Genomic DNA, 22,187 nt, shown 5'->3' with positions numbered 1-22,187 from the left:
TAGCCCGGGCTGGAGTGCAGTGGCCGGATCTCAGCTCACTGCAAGCTCCGTCTCCCAGGTTTACGCCATTCTCCTGCCTCAGCCTCCCGAGTAGCTGGGACTACAGGCGCCCGCCACCTCGCCCGGCTAGTTTTTTGTATTTTTTAGTAGAGACCGGGTTTCACGGTGTTCGCCAGGATGGTCTCGATCTCCTGACCTCGTGATCCGCCCGTCTCGGCCTCCCAAAGTGCTAGGATTACAGGCTTGAGCCACCACGCCCGGCCGACAACTATTTTTTTAATTAAATATTACTAAACAGAAGAAAAGTACTTAAGAATCATATAGTAGAACACAATATAATTAAATTTCAGTAGATTTATTTTTATTTAAAAAGATTTTCTTATTTTAAAAATTAAAACACTAAACAATTTTTCAACAAATATAATGCATAATCAAAAATGTTTTGTCCTAATTTATGTCCAATTCAGAAAAAAAAAGTGGGAAAAATGGAAAATGGGAAAAAGAGAAAAAGGGAGAAAGAGATACACAAAATCATAAAGGTCAAAAAAGGGTGGGGAGAAATGCAACAACAGGAATAAATGCAAAGAGAGTAATGGAATAATAGGAACTAAAAAGACAGAGAGGCACAGAAATGCATATTTTGCAAAATTATATGTACCAAATAAACTAAAAAACACAGTGTTTACTTTCTTAAAAGAAACAGAAAACAAGTGATATAAGTAAAGAAACGTGGGAAAACATTCCCATTTTAGAGTATATTACAGTCTTTCTTGAGCCAAAGACTTTTTAAAATATGATTTTTTCATAATTATAGACATAATTAGGGACTTTGCTTCCTAGTGTTTTCCACAATACTTAAAATGAAGGTAGCCCGATGATCTAAATTAATCCTTAGAATGAAGGCTTGTTATTCCTACCAGGAAAGATCTGTCTCTTTAGACTATCTTAGAAGCTAAAACCATGAACCAGGTTGTATCGTACTGTCTGCAATGCAGCACCAAACAAGACAGAAAGTGTCCCTGTTCCTGGGGATTTTACATCCTAATGCATGGAAACAGACAATAAACAAACATACCAGAGAGAAAACAACTGATTGTAATGAGTGCTATGCTAAAAATACAAGAGATGGGGGAAGAGACTACTATTCCAAGTGAGCTAGCCAGGGAGGGCCTTTCTGACAAGGTGACAACATTTCAACTAAGATCTGAATGACAAAACTACACCATCTCTGTGAAGAAGATAGACTTGTTGAAAGCTCATGAAGGGAGAGACTGGTGCATTGAGAAGCAGAAAGGAGGCTAGTGTGGCAAGACAGTAGTGAGCAAATGGAAAAAAGTGTAAGGGAAGAGAGAGAGGTAGAGCCGATATAGGCCAAGTGGCAATCAGTTAAAATACTATGTGTGAGATGTAACAGGCAGAGGAGTGTTCCTATCTGATTTACATGTTTAAAACGTTATGCCGGCTACTGAGTGAAAAACGGGCTACAGAATGCAAGAGGTGGAGGCAAGGGGAACAGGAGGAGCATCTGAAGTACTATTAATATAAATAAGAGATGATGGTAGGTTAGGTTAAGAGGTAAAAAAGAAGACAGAAGAAAGAATTTATACCAAAGATAAACTTTGGAGAGATAATCAATGGGACTTATTGAAGGACTGCATATGAGAGGTATGGAAGCAAGAATAACTCAGAATTTTTTTTTTTTTTTTTTGAGACGGAGGCTCGCTCTGTCACCCAGGCTGGAGTACAGTGGCCGGATCTCAGCTCACTGCAAGCTCCGTCTCCCAGGTTTATGCCATTCTCCTTCCTCAGCCTCCCAAGTAGCTGGGACTACAGGCACCCGCCACCTCGCCCGGCTAGTTTTTTGTATTTTTAGTAGAGACGGGGTTTCACCGTGTTAGCCAGGATGGTCTCGATCTCCTGACCTCGTGATCCGCCCGTCTCGGCCTCCCAAAGTGCTGGGATTACAGGCTTGAGCCACCGCGCCCGGCCATAACTCAGAATTTTTAATGGCATTACCATAAGGTTGGAAATCAGGAGGTGTGCTTTAAACATACTTGACTTTAAAAATGTATTTAATTTTTGAATAGGTAATATATTCACATTTTTAAACAAAAAATAATACATATGGTGAGAAATTTCCTTCTTATATCTGTCCCCTATATGCCCATTTCACCCCATACCTCAAAATTGGAAGCTAATATTAATTTTTGTGTCCTTCAAGAAATTGACGTGTATTTACAAGCAAGCATGAAAATAAATTCTTGGTTGTATTTCTTAGAATATAATTTACATACATTAAAATACACATATCTAAGTGTTCAACTTGGTAACTTTTCTGTTAAATATATGCACTTTAGAAACTACTATTCCAAACAAGATAAAGAATATTTCCAACACTCCAGAAAGGTTTCTTGTGATCTTTGACATCCACCCCACCCATCTATCATCATAATGAGCTTTCATCTTCTAATTCCTAATAGCATAGATTAGTTTTGCCTTTTCTAGGATTTCATAAAAACAGAAGTATATGACCTGTGCTATTTTGTATCTGGCTTTTAAACCCAGCATTATGATTTAGAGATGCATGTGTATTGTTGCATTTTCTGTAGTTGTTCCTTTTTACTGCTGACTAATGTTTCACTATATACTTAACCCTAAGTTTGTTTATTATCATTTTATCCTTTTATCGACATTTGGGTTGTTTCAAATCTTAGGCCATCAATAAGGTTTTCATTAACATGCCAATTTAAATCATTTCATAGACATGTCTTGGCTAAACACAAATGGGATTGTCCAGTCATAAGGTAGCTGTTTGTTTACATCTACCTGAAATTACCTGAAGTTTCTATTCAGTTTTTCAGAGTGGTTAGTCATTGTAAATTCCCAACATCAATGTATGAGAGTTCGAGTTACTCCACCAATTAATTCATCAATATTTGGTGTTGTGTTTTACTTATGCCATTATATTTCCTGCATTTCTAATACCTTGTGCCTTCCTAACACTGAAGGAACTGTCCCTCCTATGGCTAGCCAATTCCTAGAGATGGTAAAAGCCTCACTTGCAACCAATCCAGAACCCATACTCCAGCTACTTCTTTTATCAGGTGCCCATAGAGCTATTACACTCCAGGCCACTATTTCCCTTCCCTAATCACCCCAGGGCCAAGTAACACACTTAGAGACAGTGCCTATCCTCCAGAGCCCACTGGAATTATTCAATTTAGCCAATCCTAAACCCGCTTATCCTGTCCCATCTATTTCTTTCCACAGAAACCATGATAAAGGCTCTTACCCAAGTTTTTCCCATTTCCCCACTCACCTAACCAGCCTCCTGTTTCTAGGAATTTGTGAGTCTAAAAACTTCTTCCTTCATGACAGTCATTTCCATGACTGTGTGTCTTACCATTCCTGATTAAAATAAATACCGGGCACCTTTAAAACAATTGGTGCAGCAGACAAGGCCTACGCCTTGATGGTGGCTGCATTGTTTTTGTCAGTAGTTGACACAGGTTCCCGACATAAAACTGTGGAGTTCGGAAAGCTGAGTTCTCCCAGCACTGCTGCATAGTCTAGAGTGTCAAGTGCCTGGGACAGAGCACCTAGAGGCACTCAACATATTTCTCCAGGTTGGTACAGCATCGGGGTCCAGGAGAGAGCAAGTGAGGGTGAGGGTGTATTGGTAATTGGCTATATCAGCTTCTAGAAAGATTCCTCCAAAGAGGATGAGAACTGATGGCCTTGCTAGTGCCATGGGATGAATCTGGTCCGCTGACCAGGCAGCACTAACAAGCAATGGGGAAACTGAGTCATTTTTATAATCCCAGCACTTTGGGAGGCCGAGACGGGCGGATCACGAGGTCGGGAGATCGAGACCATCCTGGCTAACACGGTGAAACCCCGTCTCTACTAAAAAAATACAAAAAACTAGCCGGGCGAGGTGGTGGGCGCCTGTAATCCCAGCTACTCGGGAGGCTGAGGCAGGAGAATGGCGTGAACCCGGGAGGCGGAGCTTGCAGTGAGCTGAGATCCGGCCACTGCACTCCAGCCTGGGCAACAGAGCGAGACTCCGTCTCAAAAAAAAAAAAAAAAAAAAAAAAAAAAAAAAGAAAGTGTCTCATCTCCAACATGTTATATGTTCCTTAGGCACTTCATAAACCTCTTCCTCTTTTCTTTCTAAGCTATTTTGTCCTGTTCCTCAGAGTAGTGGGAGCGTGCTCTGCCTGAACACTTGATCCTGTGTTCTGGACCATTCCCTGCTGAGTAATGATGTGCATCTTTTCGTGAACTTGCTAATCACTTGTATATCTTCTTTTCTGGAGTGTCTGTTCAAATTTTTTGCTGATTTTTCTTTACTTGAAGAGAGAGAGAAACAGGGAGATTAAGAGAGACCAAATTTTCTTCCCAGTGTATGATTTGCTTATTAATTTGATGATAGTGTATTTTGATGAGCAGTGATTTTTAATTTTTTGAGGTTCATTTGATCACTCTTTATGATTACAGCTGCTGTTATGCTGCTTATGAAATCATTACTTATTCTAATTTTGTAAGCAAATATATTCTTCTATGTTTTCTTCTAGATACTTTATATTTCTAGTTACTACATTTAGCTTAAATCAGTTTTTGTGTAGGCAGTGAAGTAGAGGTCCAAGTTCATTACTTTCCATACATGAATTCAGTTATTCTAGCCTCATTTATTTAAAACTTCTCTTTCTTAAGTAATGGCATCAGTGTCTTCATCAAAAATCAATTTACTACTTCTGTGAATCTGTTTTTGTACATTCTACTTTTGTTACATCGATCTTCATCAAAAATCAATTTACTACTTCTGTGTGTCTGTTTTTGTACATTCTATTTTTGTTCCATCATTGCACCAGCGCTACATAATCTTGGTTACTGTAGCTTCACAGCAAGCCTTAAAATCAGGTAGTAGAAGTTCTCTTTTTTTCTTTTTGCTAACCAATATCAGATAAAAGCAGTCTTATTGTTATCAAAAAATAAATACTTTAAAACATAAATATTGATTTTTTTAAGTAAAATGAATACATGAGAAAAATTGACTTAGAATCAACTCTGAGACATGTTATAGTAAAACTACAGGACTTAAAATATAAAGAAAAAATCCTATGGGCCTCTATGCAAAAAAAAAAAAGAAAAAAATGACCTAAAAAAAGATTTCTCCCTTATAAGTTAACATTAGATTTCCTTCAACCAAGAGAAGACTTGAGGAAAGGATAAAAGCAGGATCTCTTTGAGTGGGAAAGAAAAAAAATGGGATGAAGGGGCACAAAGCATGCTCCAGAGTTAATGATAACATTCCTTTTTAATAAATGTGATAGGATGCCTGGGTTTATAATTTATATGCCTATTGTATCTCCTTAATAGAAAAGTCTGTACAAATAAGAAAAGTAGTATTATAATTAACAAACTTTAGGTGGGAAACAGGTGGGAGAAAGTGCATAGTATTTGCTTCAACTTCATTTCTAGAAGTCAGAGCATATTATTATAAAAATTTATGTATAAACATGTTTAACATAATGGAAAGGTAAAATTAACAAAGATAATTTTTAATGATGATAATCTGAGTTGGAGGAAAGGAAGTATATACTAATTTTATCATTGCTCATAGTATAAACCTAGTAGATATTATCTCAATATTCCAGAAATTATTTTATAATATGAGGCACAAATGTAAACCCTAGAAATGTGCTGCCCACTTGGTAGCCATTAGCCACATGTGACTATTTGCACACTTGAAATGGGACTGGTACAACTGAGGAACTGAGTTTGAAAGATTGTATATTGGTTAATTTAAACTAACATAGCCATATGTAGCTATATTATATACCAGTGGTCCCCAACCTTTTTGGCACCAGGGAACAGTTTTGTGGAAGACCATTTTTCTGTGGACGGGGTCTGGGGGTGTTTTCAGGATGAAACTGTTCCACCTCAGATCATTAGGCATTATATTCTCATAAGGAGCATGCAACCTAGATCCTTTGCATGCACTGTTCACATTAGGGTTTGCTCTCCTACGAGAATCCAATGCTGCGGCTGATCTGACAGGAAGTGGAGCTGACAGGTGGTAATGTTTGCTCACCCGCTGCTCACCTCCTACTGTGCTGCCTGGTTCCTAAGAAGCCACAGAGCTGTCCATGGTCTGGGGGTTGGGGACCCCTACATAGTATAAATATATAGGACAGGTCTAGCATAATACAAGGACCTTAATCCATTAACTTTCATAATATTCTTTCTCATTTATTTCTTATTTTTTCTCTTGGGTTTTTTTTTTTTTTAAGTGGTCTAGAGATTTACTCAGGCTTTGCATAAGAGAAAAATACTTTTTTTCAACTTTTATTTTAAGTTCAGGGGTACAAGTGCAGGTTTGTTACATAGGTAAACTTGTGTCGTGAGGGTTTGTTGCATAGATTATTTCATCACCAAGGTATTAAGCTTCATATCCATTAGTTATCTTTCCTGATCCCAAAACACCATGGTACTGATACAAAAACACACACACAGACCAATGGAACAGAACAGAGAACCCAGAAATAAGACCACACACCTATAACTATCTGATCTTTGACAAACCTAACAAAATAAACTTTGATGGATAAAATTAATGAGACTGTGGTGTTGTTTCTGTGGCATAACCTATGAAAACTAAAAACTAACCAAAGCACAAGGTAAATTTTTACCTTATTTCACAGAATATCTATTACAAACGTGAGAGAAAAAAATAAACATCTGTGTGTAAATATATATATCTATATGTATAGAATATTACATCAAAAAGATAGCTATCATTGTTTCTGGGTGAATTTCATATTTTTTCATTTCCTGAATTAGTTGTAATAAACACATCATTTTATAATAAGAATAAAAGTAAATCTGTGTCCTCACCATCTTCTAGAAAAACATAAAGACTAGTACATTTAACTCCAACTCTCCCAAATCTTAGTTTATATAAATGTTATTTTCATATACTTCAGTTCTTTCTTTTTCTAAACATGTTTGTTTGTTGTTGCTGCTATCTTATACAGTAGATGTTTGTTTAGATTTATTCACATACTTGCCAATCATTTTCTGACGTCTCTGATCTCCTATCTGCAATCATGTTCTTTTTTCAACCACATCACTTTAAATTTCTTTCAGTGATTGTGTGCCTGTGGCAAATTCTCTGTTCCTGTTTTTCCGAAGATGCTTTTATTTGATTATATTTTCACAGAGATGAAAACTATTTTCTCTTGTCATAATATAACTCTTCACTGGTTTAAATTTTTGTTGTTAAAGAAGTGTGATCAGCCGGGCGCAGTGGCTCATGCCTGTAATCCCAGCACTTTGGGAGACCAAGGGAGGTGGATCATTTGAGGCCAATCATTCAAGACCAGCCTGGCCAACATAGTGAAACCCCTTCTCTACTAAAAATACAAAAATTACTCGAGTATGTTGGCACGGGCCTGTAATCCCAGCTACTCAGGAGGCTGAGGCAGGAGAACTGCTTGAACCTGGGAGGCGTAGGCTTTAGCGAACCAAGATCAAGCCACTGCCCCGGAGCCTGGGCTACAGAGTAAGACTCTGTTTCAAAAAAAAAAAAAAAGGAAGAAGAAGAAAGAAAATGAAAGAAGGAAGGAAGGGGAAGAAGAAGAGGAAGTAGAAGAAGGAGGAGGAGGAGGAGGAGGAGAAGGAGGAGGAATCAGAAAGAAAGAGAAGAAAGGAAGGAAGGAAAGAAGGAAGGAAGGAAGGAAGGAAGGAAGGAAGGAAGGAAGGAAGGAAGGAAGGAAGGAAGGAAGGAAGGAAGGAAGAAGAAAGGAAGGAAGGAAGGAAGGAAGGAAGGAAGGAAGGAAGGAGGAAGGAAGGAAGGAAGGAAGGAAGGAAGGAAGGAAGGAAGGAAGGAAGGAAGGAAGGAAGGAGAGAGAGAGAAGGGAGGGAGGAAGGAAGGAAAAGAAGAAGAAAAGAAAAGAAAATAAGGAAGGAAGGAAACCAGTGAAATATTATCCTGACTGCCTTTCCCTTGAAGATGAGCTCTGCTTTCCACATCTGCTTAGTTGTCTTTATTGATCTGCAGTTCTACTATGATGTGCCCAAATGTGCATCTTTTTGTTTTTTTCTTTATTCTGTTGTTGTTGTTGTTGTTGTTGCCAGGTCTGACTCTGTCGCTTAGGCTGACACGCAGTGCATTGTTGCGATCATAGCTCACAGCAGCCTCAAACTCTCAGGCTCCGTTGCTCTCTCACCTCAGCCTCCAGAGTAGCTGGGACTACAATTAGCCTTCAACACCCCAGCTAATTTTTTTCATTTTTTTGTAGAGACTGAGTTTTGTCGTGTTGTTCGGTTGCTCTCAAACTCCTGGGTTCAAGCGATCTGCCCGCCTTGGCCTCCCAAAGTGCTGGGATTACAGGTATGAGTCACCACAACTGCTCCCTAAATGTGTATTTTAAAACATGTATCCTGTTAATATTTTGGTGGGATTCCTGATTTTGAAGTTTGGTGTCTTTTATTAGGTTTAGGAAAATGTCAGCAGTATTTCTTCAATACAGCCTCCACTACATTTTATCTATTCTTTCCTTTGAAATTGATGAGATATATTTAGATCATTTTGTTCTGTTTTCAATGTCTCCTAGTCTCTTCATACCAGTATGTCTCCTCCATGCGTAATTCAGTTCCTTAGCTGTGTGTGCTAAGTTACTGATTCTAATTTACGACTACATACATTTGTTGAATTTTTAATCTGAATCTGAATTTCTCTTTTTCTTAAGATTTTCTGTTTATTTTTACAGCATCTTTATCCCTCTTCATATTTTCATTCTTTTGTTTTTTTAAACATACCAAATCTACTTACTTTACATTCTGTATCTTTTTTGTGGTTTTGATCTTTCACTGTGTTGTTCTTCTGATTCTCCCTCAAAGAGGCTTGCTTTACTGCATATTCACTCATGTCTGACTATAAGCTCTTCTTTCTTTTTTTTTTTTTTTGAGACGGAGTCTCGCTCTGTCGCCCAGGCTGGAGGGCAGAGGCACTATCTCTGCTTATTGCAAGCTCCGCCACCTGGGTTCACACCATTGTCCTGCCTCAGCCTCCTGAGTAGTTGGGACTGCAGGCGCCTGCCACCACGACCGGCTAAATTTTTTTTATTTTTTAGTGGAGACACGGTTTCACCGTGTTAGCCAGGATTGTCTCGATCTCCTGACCTCCTGATCCGCCGGCCTCGGCCTCCCAAAGTGCTTGGATTACAGGCGTGAGCCACTGCGCCCGGCCAGCTCTTACTTCTTGAAAGTCTATTTATAGAATATTTTGAGTCCTGGAATAAACATAAGAACCTCCAGAAGATATTGGTGTTTCCTTCTGTAAAGAGGCATTACAAGTCTGAAACCAGAAACGTTTAACAAAATTATTTAGTATGCAGTGAACAAAATTATCAACTTGCAATGAATTTCAAACTCAGAAAATATATGTGATCCCACTTGTGTTTCATTAATTTTTCTTTTTTCTCTTTTGCATTTTTGAGGTAGTGAAATTTTTTAAAAGTTATTTTATACTACCCTAACAATATATCCTTTGGGACGTTAGGTAGTTTTTGAATATATCATTGGTGAATATACGTGTGAACTCTGGGCTCTGTCTGCTATCCATCTGCAGCCCCACCACCAGGCTTGAAAACAGAACGTAAGTCTTCCCAGTAAAAGCTGATTTCTGTTCATGTATTTCTCTGGCTTCCTAATTTTATAACATTTAAAAAGATGTTTATCCAAAACATGTATTTTTTTCTTTTTTTAGTGAGAGATCCACACGTTGGAAATGGAGTACAGTTCTATGATTTCTGCATTGTCACAGCAGAATAGATAGCATTTATACAGTTATGACCTCTTTTGATGAAATTATCAGAACAAATTTCAGTCAAACATGTGACTAGGACAAAAGGTTGGTATACACACAGATAGCAGATAGCATTTCATATAGTTCTACCTTGCTTACCTTAGTTTTAGTCTTAGGTTTACAGTTTAATAAGCCTAATATTAGATTAAATACAGTAGCCCCCTCTTATCATAGTGTTGCTTTCTGTAGTTTCTGTTGTCCATGGTCAACTTCCGTCCAAAAAATGTTAAATGGAAAATTCCAGCAACAAACAATTCATAAGTTTTAAATTATGCCCCATTCTAAGTAGTATGATGAAATCTCAAGCTGTCCTTCTCCATCCTTCCAGGGACATGAGTCATCCCTTTGTCCAGTGTATCCATGTTGTACATGCCACCTGCACTTTAGTCACTTAGTAGCCACCTTGGTTATCAGTTAGACACAGCATCACAGTGCTTCTGTTCAAGTAATCCTTTTCCTATTTAATAATGGCTCCAAAGTGCAAAAGTAGTAATGCCGGCATATTGTTATAATTGTTCTATTTTATTAGTTGTTATAAATCTGTTACTGTGCCTAATTTATAAATTTTATCATAGACATGTATGTATAGGAAAAAAATAATATATATAGGGTTTGGTACTATCCACTGTCTCAGGCATCCACAGGTGTCTCGGAACATATCTCCTATGGATAAAAGAAGACTACTGTATAATTATATATATGTGTGTGTGTGTGTGTGTGTATACCCAACCTTTTGTCCTAGTCACATGTTTGACTGAAATTTGTTCTCTGATAATTATATCCTCCATGAATCAGGCTCAGTTATTAGAGTTTGCCAAATGTTCCCCTTTTCTTCATTGACATTAGTTTCTAATTTCAGATAATATTCCTAAGTAAGCAATTAGTTATCACACTATTTGTATGCCTTTTTCCTTTGTATTACCAGCTTCAATGTTTTCAGTAAATATCCTCCTATAGTACAGTGTGCTGGTGTTCGAAGAGCATAGCAAATCAGTGGTCCTTCGTGTCTGGAATGTGTGAGTTCTTGGTCTCGCTGACTTCAAGAATAAAGCCGCGGACTCTAGCAGTGAGGGTTACAGTTCTTAGAGATGGTGTGTCCCGAGTTTGTTCCTTCAGATGTTCAGATGCGTCCACAGTGTCTTCCTTCTGGTGGGTTCGTGGTCTTGCTGACTTCAGGAGTGAAGTTGCAGACCTTCAAGGTGAATATTACAGCTCATTAAGGGCACGTGGACCCAAAAAGTGAACAGCAGCAAGATTGATCCTAAAGAGCAAAAGAACAAAGTTGCCACACCGTAGAAGGGAATCTTAGTGGGTGGCGGAGGCTAGCTTGGCAGCCTGCTTTTGTTCCCTTAGCTAACTCCACCCACATCCTGATGATTGGTCCATTTTACAGAGAGCTGATTGGTCCGTTTTACAGAGAGCTGATTGGTCCATTTTGACAGAGTGTTGATTGGTACATTTACAATCCCTGAGCTAGACGCAGAGTGCTAGATAGAAAAGTTCTCCAAGTCCCCACTAGGTTAGTTAGATACAGAGTAGTGATTGGTGTATTTACAAACCTGAGCTAGACACAGAGTACTGATTGGTGTGTTTACAATCCTTTTGCTAGACACAGAGTGCCGATTGGTGCGTTCACAATCCCTCAGGTAGACATAAAGGCTCTCCAAGTCCCCACTAGACCCAGGAGCCCAGCTGGCTTCCCCTAGTGGATACCGCCCCAGGGCCACAGGCAGAGCTGCCTGCCCGCCAGTCCCTCACTGTGTGCCCTCAGCCGGCACTCCTCAGCCCTTGGGTGATTGATGGCACCGGGTGCTGCCGGGCAGGGGGTAGCACCTGTCAGGGAGGCTCCAGCTCTGCAGGAGCCCATGGCAGAGGGGAGGCTCGGGCATGGCGGTCTGTGGGTCCTGAGCCCTGGGAGGCAGCTGAGGCCCAGCAAGAATTCGAGCCCAGCGCTGGCTGGCCGGCACTGCTGGGGTACCCGGCACACCCTCTGTAGCTGCTGGCCCAGGTGCTAAGCCTCTCACTGCCTAGGGCCCGGCCCAGCCGCTCCAAGTGCAGGGGCCGCGGAGCCCGTGCCTGCCCGGAACTCACACTGGCTGGCGAGCACCTTGCAGCCTTGGTTCCCGCGGGTGCCTCTCCCTCTACACCTCCTCACAAGCAGAGGGAGCAGGCTCTGGCCTCCGTCAGCCCAGAGAGGGGCTCCCACAGTTCAGCTGCGGGCTGAAGGGCTCCTCAAGTGCGGCTAGAGTGGGTGCCCAGGCCGAGGAGGTGCTGAGAGCGAGTGAGGGCTGCCAGCACGTTGTCACCTCTCACCTTTCCCAAGAACATCAGTCCTAATTTGATGGAAGATAAGTGACAAAAGGAATAGAAGTCTGGCTAGATCAAATACAGAGAAAGGATATAAGGATATAATAAGATGATACAAGATTTAGAAACATAACATCATTTTATTGTGTGTGTGTATATATATCTTTTGTACTTCATATTTTTTCGTGCTATGTTACAAAACATTAGAGAAGTCTACTGTTTTATTCACTTCCAGGTGATGAGAAGTCAACTCAAAATCAGGACTCATAATGTCAGTCCGTGCCTTTCCGTTCCTAGAAGAGAAGTAAGGTAGCATTGAAGATGGAAGAAGGTCACCATAAGGAAAAATTCCCAAAGCAGGAAACAAGCTTTGTGTACCACCATTCCATCCTATGCATCCGAGGTACACTGGGTCTGGCACAAATTACCTCCTCAATTAATAAATAAAATCTCTAAATAGTAAGTCTAGGAATAGTTATTTATTTTTATATATTCATTCCTAATGTTGACAAGGATCTAATTCACTTAAAGTTTAGTCCATATTACATTATCAAATTCAAAAAAGAAGACTAAAGCTTAATACACCCAATGCATTCTTGCCCTTCAATGAAAAGATTCCCTAGCTTTGAAATTAAAAACTAATAAATTTAAGTAAAGCAACATAACCTATAAAATCAAATGTTCTAATCTACCTTTTACATTCTGAAACTTGGAGAGTAACTGAGTTTTTAGTGCCTGAGAATAGGAAATCAATCCCTAACAATTTTCTAAGGGATCATGGGAACCAATACATCTAGGTCTCTCAATGGGAAAGAACTCTGAATTAAGTGCTAACAAAAGCAGCACCCTACCAATTTAACATGGGAGGCAGAATTAGCAATCATGGAAAACATACAAAAGTGGCAGATGAGATGATAGTTTAGAAAAGAAAGTTACACAGCTAGATGTCTACCAATCCCAGTCAACCTGGAAGCTTTCTCCCCAAGCCTACTTTCACTCTGAAGGATGTAAGTAGGGACTGGCTATAAAAATTGCTAGTTGCCTGGAGGCTTCATCTGGAATGACATGAATCTCATGTATCAGCCAAATTACACTCTGCTTCGAATTCATAAAAAATGTTTTCATAATGTGATAAAATTTTGAGTTGTGTCTCCAAACTGTTGAGTGGACACCACCTGAAATGTAAACTGAAATACCTTGTATAAATGAATCCTCATTTTCCATCAACTCTGGAAACAAGAGGAGATAAAGGACAAATAATCTGTTTTTCCAGACCCAGCAAGATGTTTACCAGATACCATTCCACTGAGCCAACACTGAAACATGAAAACAATATTTATTTGCTAACTTGAAGTTAGCTACATTCATATGCTTGCCGTTTACTTCATATTTTTAATGGACACGTCTCCATGTCTTATTTATTTTTCTCAACACGTTCTCCTCAAAGTCAGAGCCTCTGCAGAATAGTTACTCAATTAACAATTAGTTAAAATGTACTTTAGCAGATTATTATTATATCTCAAAATTCTAATAATGATCTGCCAGGAATTTCAGGGTGGGTGTGAGTAAATTTATGTTCATCTTAATTCCTCTATTTTTTCAATATAAAGAGGAATTAATAGAGAAAAATTATAGTAAAATTTAAAGAACACAAATGAAAGGAGGAAGTGAATGCAGCATTATTACTGCAAATACTTCCTGCTTTAGGACAACGATCCTCAGGAGGACTATAAAATGTATAATTTATCTTTCACTTCTCTTTACACAAGATATATTTGGTGACCAACTTCCTCATGGCTACCTTTACTTCCTTGTTTCTCAGTGTGTAAATAATGGGATTAAGTAAAGGGAATATTACAGTATGAAACACAGATATCACTTTATCTAGGGAAAAAGAGTCAAATGGGCGAGCATAAATGTAGATGGATGGCCCAAACATTAGCACCACAATGGTAATGTGGGAATAGCAGGTGGACATGGCCCTGTTGGTATTCTCACCTGAGCCTGAATGTTTCTTGAGCATGGCCAGAAGGAAGGCATAGGACATTAACAGAGCAATGAAACACACCACAGAGATCAGACCACTGCTACAGATCATCACTAACTCCTCTGGGAAGGTGTTGGCACAGGCGATCCGGACAACCTGTGTGATGTCACAGAAGTAACTGTCTAACTCATTGGGCCCACAGAAAGGAAGTCGAACAATGAGAGCCACCTGTATTATAGAATGAATGAAGCCCCCCATCCAGGAGAGAGCCACCAGGATACAGCAGAGACGTCGATTCATGATGGTAGCATGGTGGAGGGGTCGGCAGATAGCAGCATAGCGGTCAAAGGCCATCACTGTGAGCAAGAACATCTCCGAAGCCCCAACAAAGTGTAAGAAGAACAGCTGTGCAATGCATCCACCAAAGGAAATTATCTTCCTCTCCACAAAGAAGTCTATGAGCATTTTAGGGGCTGTAATGGAAGAGTACCAAATATCAAGGAAGGCCAGATTAGCCAACAGGAAATACATAGGAGAAGTCAGATGAGGGTCAAGCCTGATGGTGCAAATGATAAGGATATTTCCCGGTAGGATGAACAAATAGAAGGATAGAAATATAACAAATAGGACTAGTTGGACCTCCCGAGTCTGGGATAGGCCAGTGAGAACAAATTCTGTCACCTTGGTGTAATTTGCAGTTTCCATTTCTTCAACTTACTTTTTTCATAATATAGCTATGAAAATTAAAGAAACTATAATTAGTCCACATAGTATTTAACTAGAGTTATATCACCGCTTTCAAAATTGTCATATGTTCCCTGTCATTAACAGATTACATGAGGATACATTTGGTTTCCCATTTTATATTTGATAAACCAAGAGGGAGAGAGTATATGATGAACTTATAAATTGGAAACATTAAAACTATATGAAGTGTGGCATGTATTTGAAATTCAAATCTCAGCTTGTTAATGTTAACAATCTTACTTTTTGTGAAATTCGGCAATGCACTACTTCTTCCCCCAAACATCTGCGTTAGTAAGAAATATGTGAAGCTACTTCTGAGTGTAGCCAAATTTTAGACTGGCAATCAGAGATGTGGCCTCTTTTTTCTAGATCTTTTTTTATTGTGAAATCTTGCCAACCTGCACACTTAGGCTTGCATTCTAATAGTACACATATAGATCTAGCAGTATTTTAGTTGTAATACAGAAAAGAGGTCCCAAGGCTTCATGAGTAGTGAATGGACATATTTTTCCATAACCGAAACCTGTACAGCTCGATCCTTGGTAACAGGCAACCAGCCACAATCTACAGCTATGCAAAGCCCTATATAAAAATTCTTCTAGCTGTGACCAGATTTATCAATACTGGATACTACACTGACTATAAAATTTTCTCAACATTGCAGGAATGTAAGTGGGTGTAGTGATCTGAGAAATGGGTATGCTTGCTACCCAATTTGATACTGAGCTGATCTGCTCTGCTGTTTCAAGGTGACAATGGGAATAATATTATTTTTAAAATTTTGCTTACTGCCCTGTATTGAACCTGACACCACTAAGTAGAACAAAACTTGTCAAATAAAAATGAAATAACAATTCACATTACCAAACATGCTTTTCTTTAAGTAAGGTTACAAACTGCCCCACCAAAGTAAGTTTTGTTGTAACCAACAGCCAATATAAGAGAGTTGTTTCTTTTCTGCTTTTCTGCTGATGTGATATTTTTTGGTATTGCCTCTCTTATTAGTTTTTTTTGCTTTGTTGGTTTTTTTTTTTTTTTTTTTGAGATGGAGTCTCACTCTGTGGCCCAGGCTGGAGTGCAATGGCGCAATCTTGGCTCACTACAAGCTCCGCCTCCCAGGTTCACGCCATTCTCCTGCCTCAGCCTCCCGAGTAGCTGGGACTACAGGTGCCCACTACCACACCCAGCTAATTTTTTGTATTTTTAGTAGAGATGGTGTTTCACTGTGTTAGCCAGGATGGTCTCTATCTCCTGACCTCGTGATCCACCTGCCTCGGCCTCCCAAAGTGCTGGGATTACAGGCATGAGCCACTACACCCAGCCTAACCTCTCTTATTACTTAAAAAGTTAAACATAAAAAAGAATATTTAAAAAGTTAAGGTTCTGTAATACCAAACAATGTGGCTGTGTCCAAACACTTATTGGCACTATGTATACTACTGAGTAAAGAAATTAAGTGTGCCATTTTCAGAACCTACTGACTCAATTTGTACATAATTTTAACATAGATAAATGACCTTCAGTATCTTATAGAAGCATTGCATTTTGAAGAAGGGATGGCTTACTACAAGCAGACACAAAGAAAAAAAGACCAGTGTTTTCCAGGAATCTGGTAGCAAGAGGAAGAAAGGTAAAAATATTCAGAAAGTGAGTAGTGTGGGACTATTTAGAAAAGGGATCAATTTCCCCATGTCCATAAATTGCCCAGAGTGGACCTCACTGAGTTAATTAAGCATATTTAGTAAGATAGAAACATTTTAAATTTGACTTAGGAAGATTTTAATCAAAAGAAAGATAATAAGTTTATCCAGAATGACATATTTCCTGAGATTCCACAAAACAATGATTTTACTGTACTTACCTGGAAGAGGCAGCTCATAGCCCCCATAACTAATAACACAACAGGTATAGCTTATAATTATATACTTGTTGTGTTATTAGTTATGAGGGTTATGAGCTAGTTATATACTAACTCATTTACATTCACTGATAAGTCAACTATGAGGTTCCAACAATCAAATAAATTTCTACCAAAGGCATCTGAAATAATACAATTACTCAGCTCATTTACATATTTTGCTATTATGCTATGTAGTTTTTGACCAGATGGAAGTGATTATTTGTTCTTAAGTAAATAATTGTCCCTTTATTATTGAAAGGAGATGAATATTTTAAAGCAGTAAATACCATTACAAGACCATATGCTTTTTTTTATTATTATGGGGACATGATACAGTGATTCTGAGTGTCGTCATACAAATCACCCCTTCCTCCTCTGCTCTGCTCCGTACCCATTCCACCAAAACACAAGTAGAAAATGGCACTGATCTAGAAAGAATTGAGATGAATGAGTGTTGATGTCTTGAAAAGACAAACATACATCAGGTATTATGGAATAGAAAGGGTGATTTACCAGAAAAAGTGTCAAAGATTTTCTTTTGTACCTCAGTGTTCAAGATATGACATAAAATTAGAAACCAATGATGTATACTTTGCATTAAGAACCAAAATCAACCACATTTATTCCTTAGGACAAAAATACAAAGGATTCATCCCTCCACACTCCTTGATGAATGTCTCTCTCCTCTACCCTTCACAAGTGTGAAGTGGAAAAGAAATATTTTGCTGGAGCATCTCAATCCGATAGTCAGGCAGCCAGTCAAATCCCCTACTCCCAAAGCTAGTAATGCTCAGCCACTACTCATAACACACACACACACACACACACACACACACACACCACTACACCATTTCACTTCCTCAAGGAAGAACAAACACCTAGTTTCCCTACATTAACATAACCATGACCTAAAATACCATAAAAGACGCAACAATTCTTATTCTGTCCAGCACTTGTCATTTAACGCATGTCAAAACAAAGCTATCTACACGTGATAGTAAAAAGTATATTCCTAAATATAGAGCCTCTGTGTCACTTCTATAAACTATTCATTTGTTTATTCCACAAACATTTAGAGAGGATCTACTATATGCTACCTGCTGAGACACAACAATGAACAAGGAAGATTCAATATCTGCCTCATCAAACTTCCATTCTGAAAATATAGACAGACAATAAATAAGTAAACAAATAAAAATAAAATATAAATAAGTAAAATAAAATAATTGCTACTAGTGCTAAAAGACAAGCAGGAAATAAAAAGGGGGTGACGGTAGAGTAAATGACGATGGTGTGTGTGATGGAGTATTTTAGAAAAGGTTCTGAGTTGGTGACCTTTTGCTAGCTTTGAAAGTTTGAAGAAAAGCATTTTAAGAAGAGAGAATAGTAATTGAAAAGGCCTTGTGGCATGAAAGAGTTTCTAAGAACTGTAGAAGACCCGCAACTGGTAGAAGAAGAACAGAATAAAGAGTTAGTTAAAGACCAAGTAATGTAACCCACAATAATAAAATTGGATTTCCAATTTTCTTTCAATATGTTTTACAATAAAACTTGGGAGAATAGCTTAATACAATTTGCAATTTAGAAATATCACCCTGGCTGCTATGTGAATAAATTGGAGTAAGACAACATTGCAGGAAAAAAATACATGGCTTAAACTAACAATACAGCAATAACTATTTGGAGAAAGGAATAATTTGTTTAGAAAATATTTAGGAGATGCAACAGGCAGGATTTATCAGTGGATCATATGTTGCTATTGTCATACTACCAAAGGCAGCTGGAATTTAAACTCCACAATGGCAATTTAAAAATATTGTCTTTCTATCTTCTGTGTCTAAAATGAGTCTCATCTAGCACACTCCAGGTCCTTAATAAAATTGGGCTAAATAAACTATACATACTTGGGTATGCACGGCAACACCCCAAGAAAGGCTGGGAATTGTGCCAAGAAAATCCAAAGCAAGCGATTATGTTTGTGGGAAATTCTTGGGGGAGATAAGCCACTCATGAAGACTGACTTAGGGCATTTTTTTCCAAGGTTGCCATTTAGGAGGGGATGTCTATTCCAAATTAGTGCTTATTCTTAGAGCAGTGGTTGCATAAGTTGCTTAAGAAGATTTACTTCATCTTACATCCACCCACCTACTCCTCCTAAGCTTCTGCTCCTCTTTTAACAACATCTAGAAAATTCCCATTCTTAATCTGCAGGGACATAGTACCTAGAGGATGACTATGAAAATACCAGGGAGTACAGGCGCATTCCCTGTAGGTGAGTAAACTGTGAAATCTCCTCAAGAGAACCAATGCTTTGGGGGAAAACAAGAATCTGGGTGATGCTGAGGTCATGAAATCTTCCTCTATGACAGTTTCTTCGTAGCAACAGAAGGGATTTTAACTAGAATTTTAAGAAATGCTCTACCTCTAAAATCCTATGATTCCATTAAAGTAAAAGTAGGTTGAGAGTAAAATTATTTTACTAGGTAAATAAGAAAGGTAAATTAAGAATGATTTGGGTAGCAATAGGGAGAAACAGTGATGTAATCACCATTGTGGGTATATACAACACTTAGAAATAATGTGAATTAATTTTCCTATTTTTAGGATATTGAGCTCACTTATTCTGTGGGATGGCGAGGAAGGAGTATACAGAAGCATCTTCACCATATAGATAGGCATATGGACGCCCAAGGACCTCGAATATCATAAATAAATCAGTAGCAGAAAATATCAATATGTAGTAATTACATTGATTTTCTGTATGCATTGTTGTGCACAGTAAACTAGGCAAGAAGAAACCATTAGGATCAGAGGAGGGCTGATCTCAATATTAGAATATTTTGAAGATCATTTGCTACCTATTTCTGTCTTAATATACTTTAATATATTATTATTATATTTAATAATATACTTTAATGTTATTAACATATGTTAAAATTAATATATAGTAATATACATTAATATATTATTAAAGTATATTAAAAATATTTTTATATACAACTAATATATATTTTAATATATTCTTTTAATTTACTTTAATATATTAAAGTATATTAAAATATATTTTATATATAATATAAATTACATATAAATATATATTATAATTATATATTCACATGTATTACACATTTATGTTATAATATATATTATATATATTTGCTGCTTATTTCTCTTTTAATATACTTAGATATGGGGTGTTAGTGGTGTCAACTGAAGAATGATGAGGTTCATAAATTTGGAAAGGAGGACCTTTATTTCTCTTAGAGTTGCAGCCTGCAGGGTGGCTATTATGACAGGCTGGGAAATATAGCCTCTGGCCAGGAGCCAGAAACAAATATTTCGAGGGAATGTCAAAAGGAGTATGTACTGAGTGAGATGGCCAAATATATAGGCTCAATAAGCTATAGGAGGAGTCATGAATATTTATGAAAGGAGAACCATGTACATGCACAATTGTGCTTCATGCCCCTTCATGAGTAACACAAAGTTGGTCTCTTGTCAGGAAGGAATGCTGGTTAATTGTTGTGTTAAAACCACAAAAAAGAGGGACAGCTTCAGTGGTTGGTTGATATCAGCAGTGGAGTCTTTCAAAAGAGCAGGTTTGTATTTAGCACTTAGGTAGGAAAGTCTAATGGCAGGTCAGTGAGGGCGGGGATGTAAGAAGGCACGTCTGACTGCCCATCTTGTCATGGCTGAAAACTCAGCTTTTAAGGTTATTCTAGTGTACCCTTGGCCAAGAGAGGGTCCATTCAGTAGCTTGGGGAGCTAAGGGTTTCATTTTTATTTCTCAGTGCCTTCGTTCTAACCATAGCTGAACCACTTACTAGCTGTGTAAACCTGGGCAACTCACTTACCTCTCTCTGCCTCAATGTGCCTGATTAGTGCAATGGAAATAATGACAGTACCTACTTCATAGGTATTGTAGTGATTAATGCATATAATGCTCCCCGTATTTTTCCCAGACCCACAGTCCTGTTACATTGTTGATGTATCACTATTTTTAAATCCTTCAGCTATTCTCAGAAGGCTGTTTTCTAAAATGCCTGAAATTTTGAATGAATTTTGTATACATAAGTTCCATAGTAATGCCCTATTTCTATGGCTCCCATAATAGTACTCTGTTTACATCTCCATAAAAATTTTAACTCATTACATTGTAATTTTTCAGTTTGTATTTTGCAAAATATAACAGAAACTCTGAGCTTCTTGAGGTCATGAAGTATGTCTTATTTACATATCTAGTGCCTAAGGTAGTTCCTAGCACGCTATGGTCTTCAATATGTGTTTGTTAAATGGATGGATGGATGGATGGATGGATGGATGGATGGATGGATGGATGGGATGATTATATGGATTTTTATTGAATAAATAAATCATTAGACTTTGAAAAAAATTAAATACCACAACATCTAATTGTTTTTATTAATTCATTTAGTCTTTCCCTACTCTGCTATATAATTCCTAATTTTGCTTTATAGAATCCTTTTATTTAAAATACATATTTCACCCACATTTATTTCAAGTAAGAGTCTCGTTGCTTTTAAGTTTCTTTTTTGCTTTTCTATTTATTTTCAAAGTTTTTACTACTACTAACACTAATCCGTTTGAAATGAAACATTTGAAGCCTCACCTTTCCCATCCCCTTCACAGAGATCATCCTGAAGAACTATAATAAGAAGTAACTGGTTTTCCTGACTTTCTTTCAGGAGTAAAGGGATTCAAAATTTTGGAAGTTTATTTTAATAATTTGTCACTCTCTGAAGACCCATAAATCAAAACAGCCTTCTCTGAGCTTGTTTACAAATGGTTCATCCTATGAGTATAAAATGACCAAGCTGTCTCCTCAATGCCCTGTTCAACCCTGACTTTAAAATGCTTTAATTATTGAGATCAAGGCACAGAAGAAACAATTTGTCCATCCACTGCACAGCTAAGACCCACAGTTCCCTAAGACATTTCCTTACATGCTGCTTTCTGTTTCTTACTACTGATCTCTGCGCATTTTACATAGTTATTCCCATAATTATATCTATCCTACTGTCTCAAAAATAGGATGGTTTATGTAAACTTTATAACAACATTCCACCTACCAATTACTGTGACAGTCTTGGTGCATTCAGGAACTATGGGGAGGAGGTAGAAGAAGCGTCTTCCACCATCCACTGTGGAGGACTTTATCCTCTATATGTTGGTATGTATCAGTTTCTGCCCTGATGTAACAGTAGACTAACTAGCAGCATGGGGTGTAACTACAAAATATCAATCCTCTGGAGGCCAGGGGAAGCCAGGTAGGAACATAAGCCCTGAGGGAATAATTTAAAAGTTGATCTGTGCTTCATCCAAAGAGCATAGAAACACAACTTTTAAGTTTC

The 22,187-nt window shown here is 38.1% G+C and overlaps 2 protein-coding genes and 1 long non-coding RNA gene across 5 annotated transcripts in view; 1 reads left to right on the top strand and 2 right to left on the bottom strand.

Annotated features, from left to right (window-relative positions):
* Nucleotides 1-22,187, bottom strand: part of LOC105499212 (olfactory receptor 4N4C) — a 98,594-nt gene that overhangs the window by 8,667 nt on the left and 67,740 nt on the right. The window lies entirely within an intron of this gene.
* Nucleotides 7,917-19,568, top strand: LOC105499216 (uncharacterized). The gene is made up of 5 exons (XR_011626046.1): nucleotides 7,917-8,398; nucleotides 9,569-9,664; nucleotides 12,417-12,584; nucleotides 16,424-16,545; nucleotides 19,420-19,568. It is a non-coding gene; the product is annotated as an uncharacterized lncRNA (long non-coding RNA).
* Nucleotides 13,539-14,873, bottom strand: LOC112423158 (olfactory receptor 4M1). Its single transcript, XM_024786893.2, has one exon. It carries the CDS (start codon nucleotides 14,871-14,873, stop codon nucleotides 13,932-13,934), a length of 942 nt encoding a protein of 313 aa, XP_024642661.2. The 3' UTR covers nucleotides 13,539-13,931.

Source organism: Macaca nemestrina, chromosome 7, assembly GCF_043159975.1.
Source record: "Macaca nemestrina isolate mMacNem1 chromosome 7, mMacNem.hap1, whole genome shotgun sequence".
NCBI classification, from domain to species: domain Eukaryota; kingdom Metazoa; phylum Chordata; class Mammalia; order Primates; family Cercopithecidae; genus Macaca; species Macaca nemestrina.
Note: the sequence above shows the minus strand (reverse complement) of the source record. Positions and strands in the feature narration are given on the sequence as shown.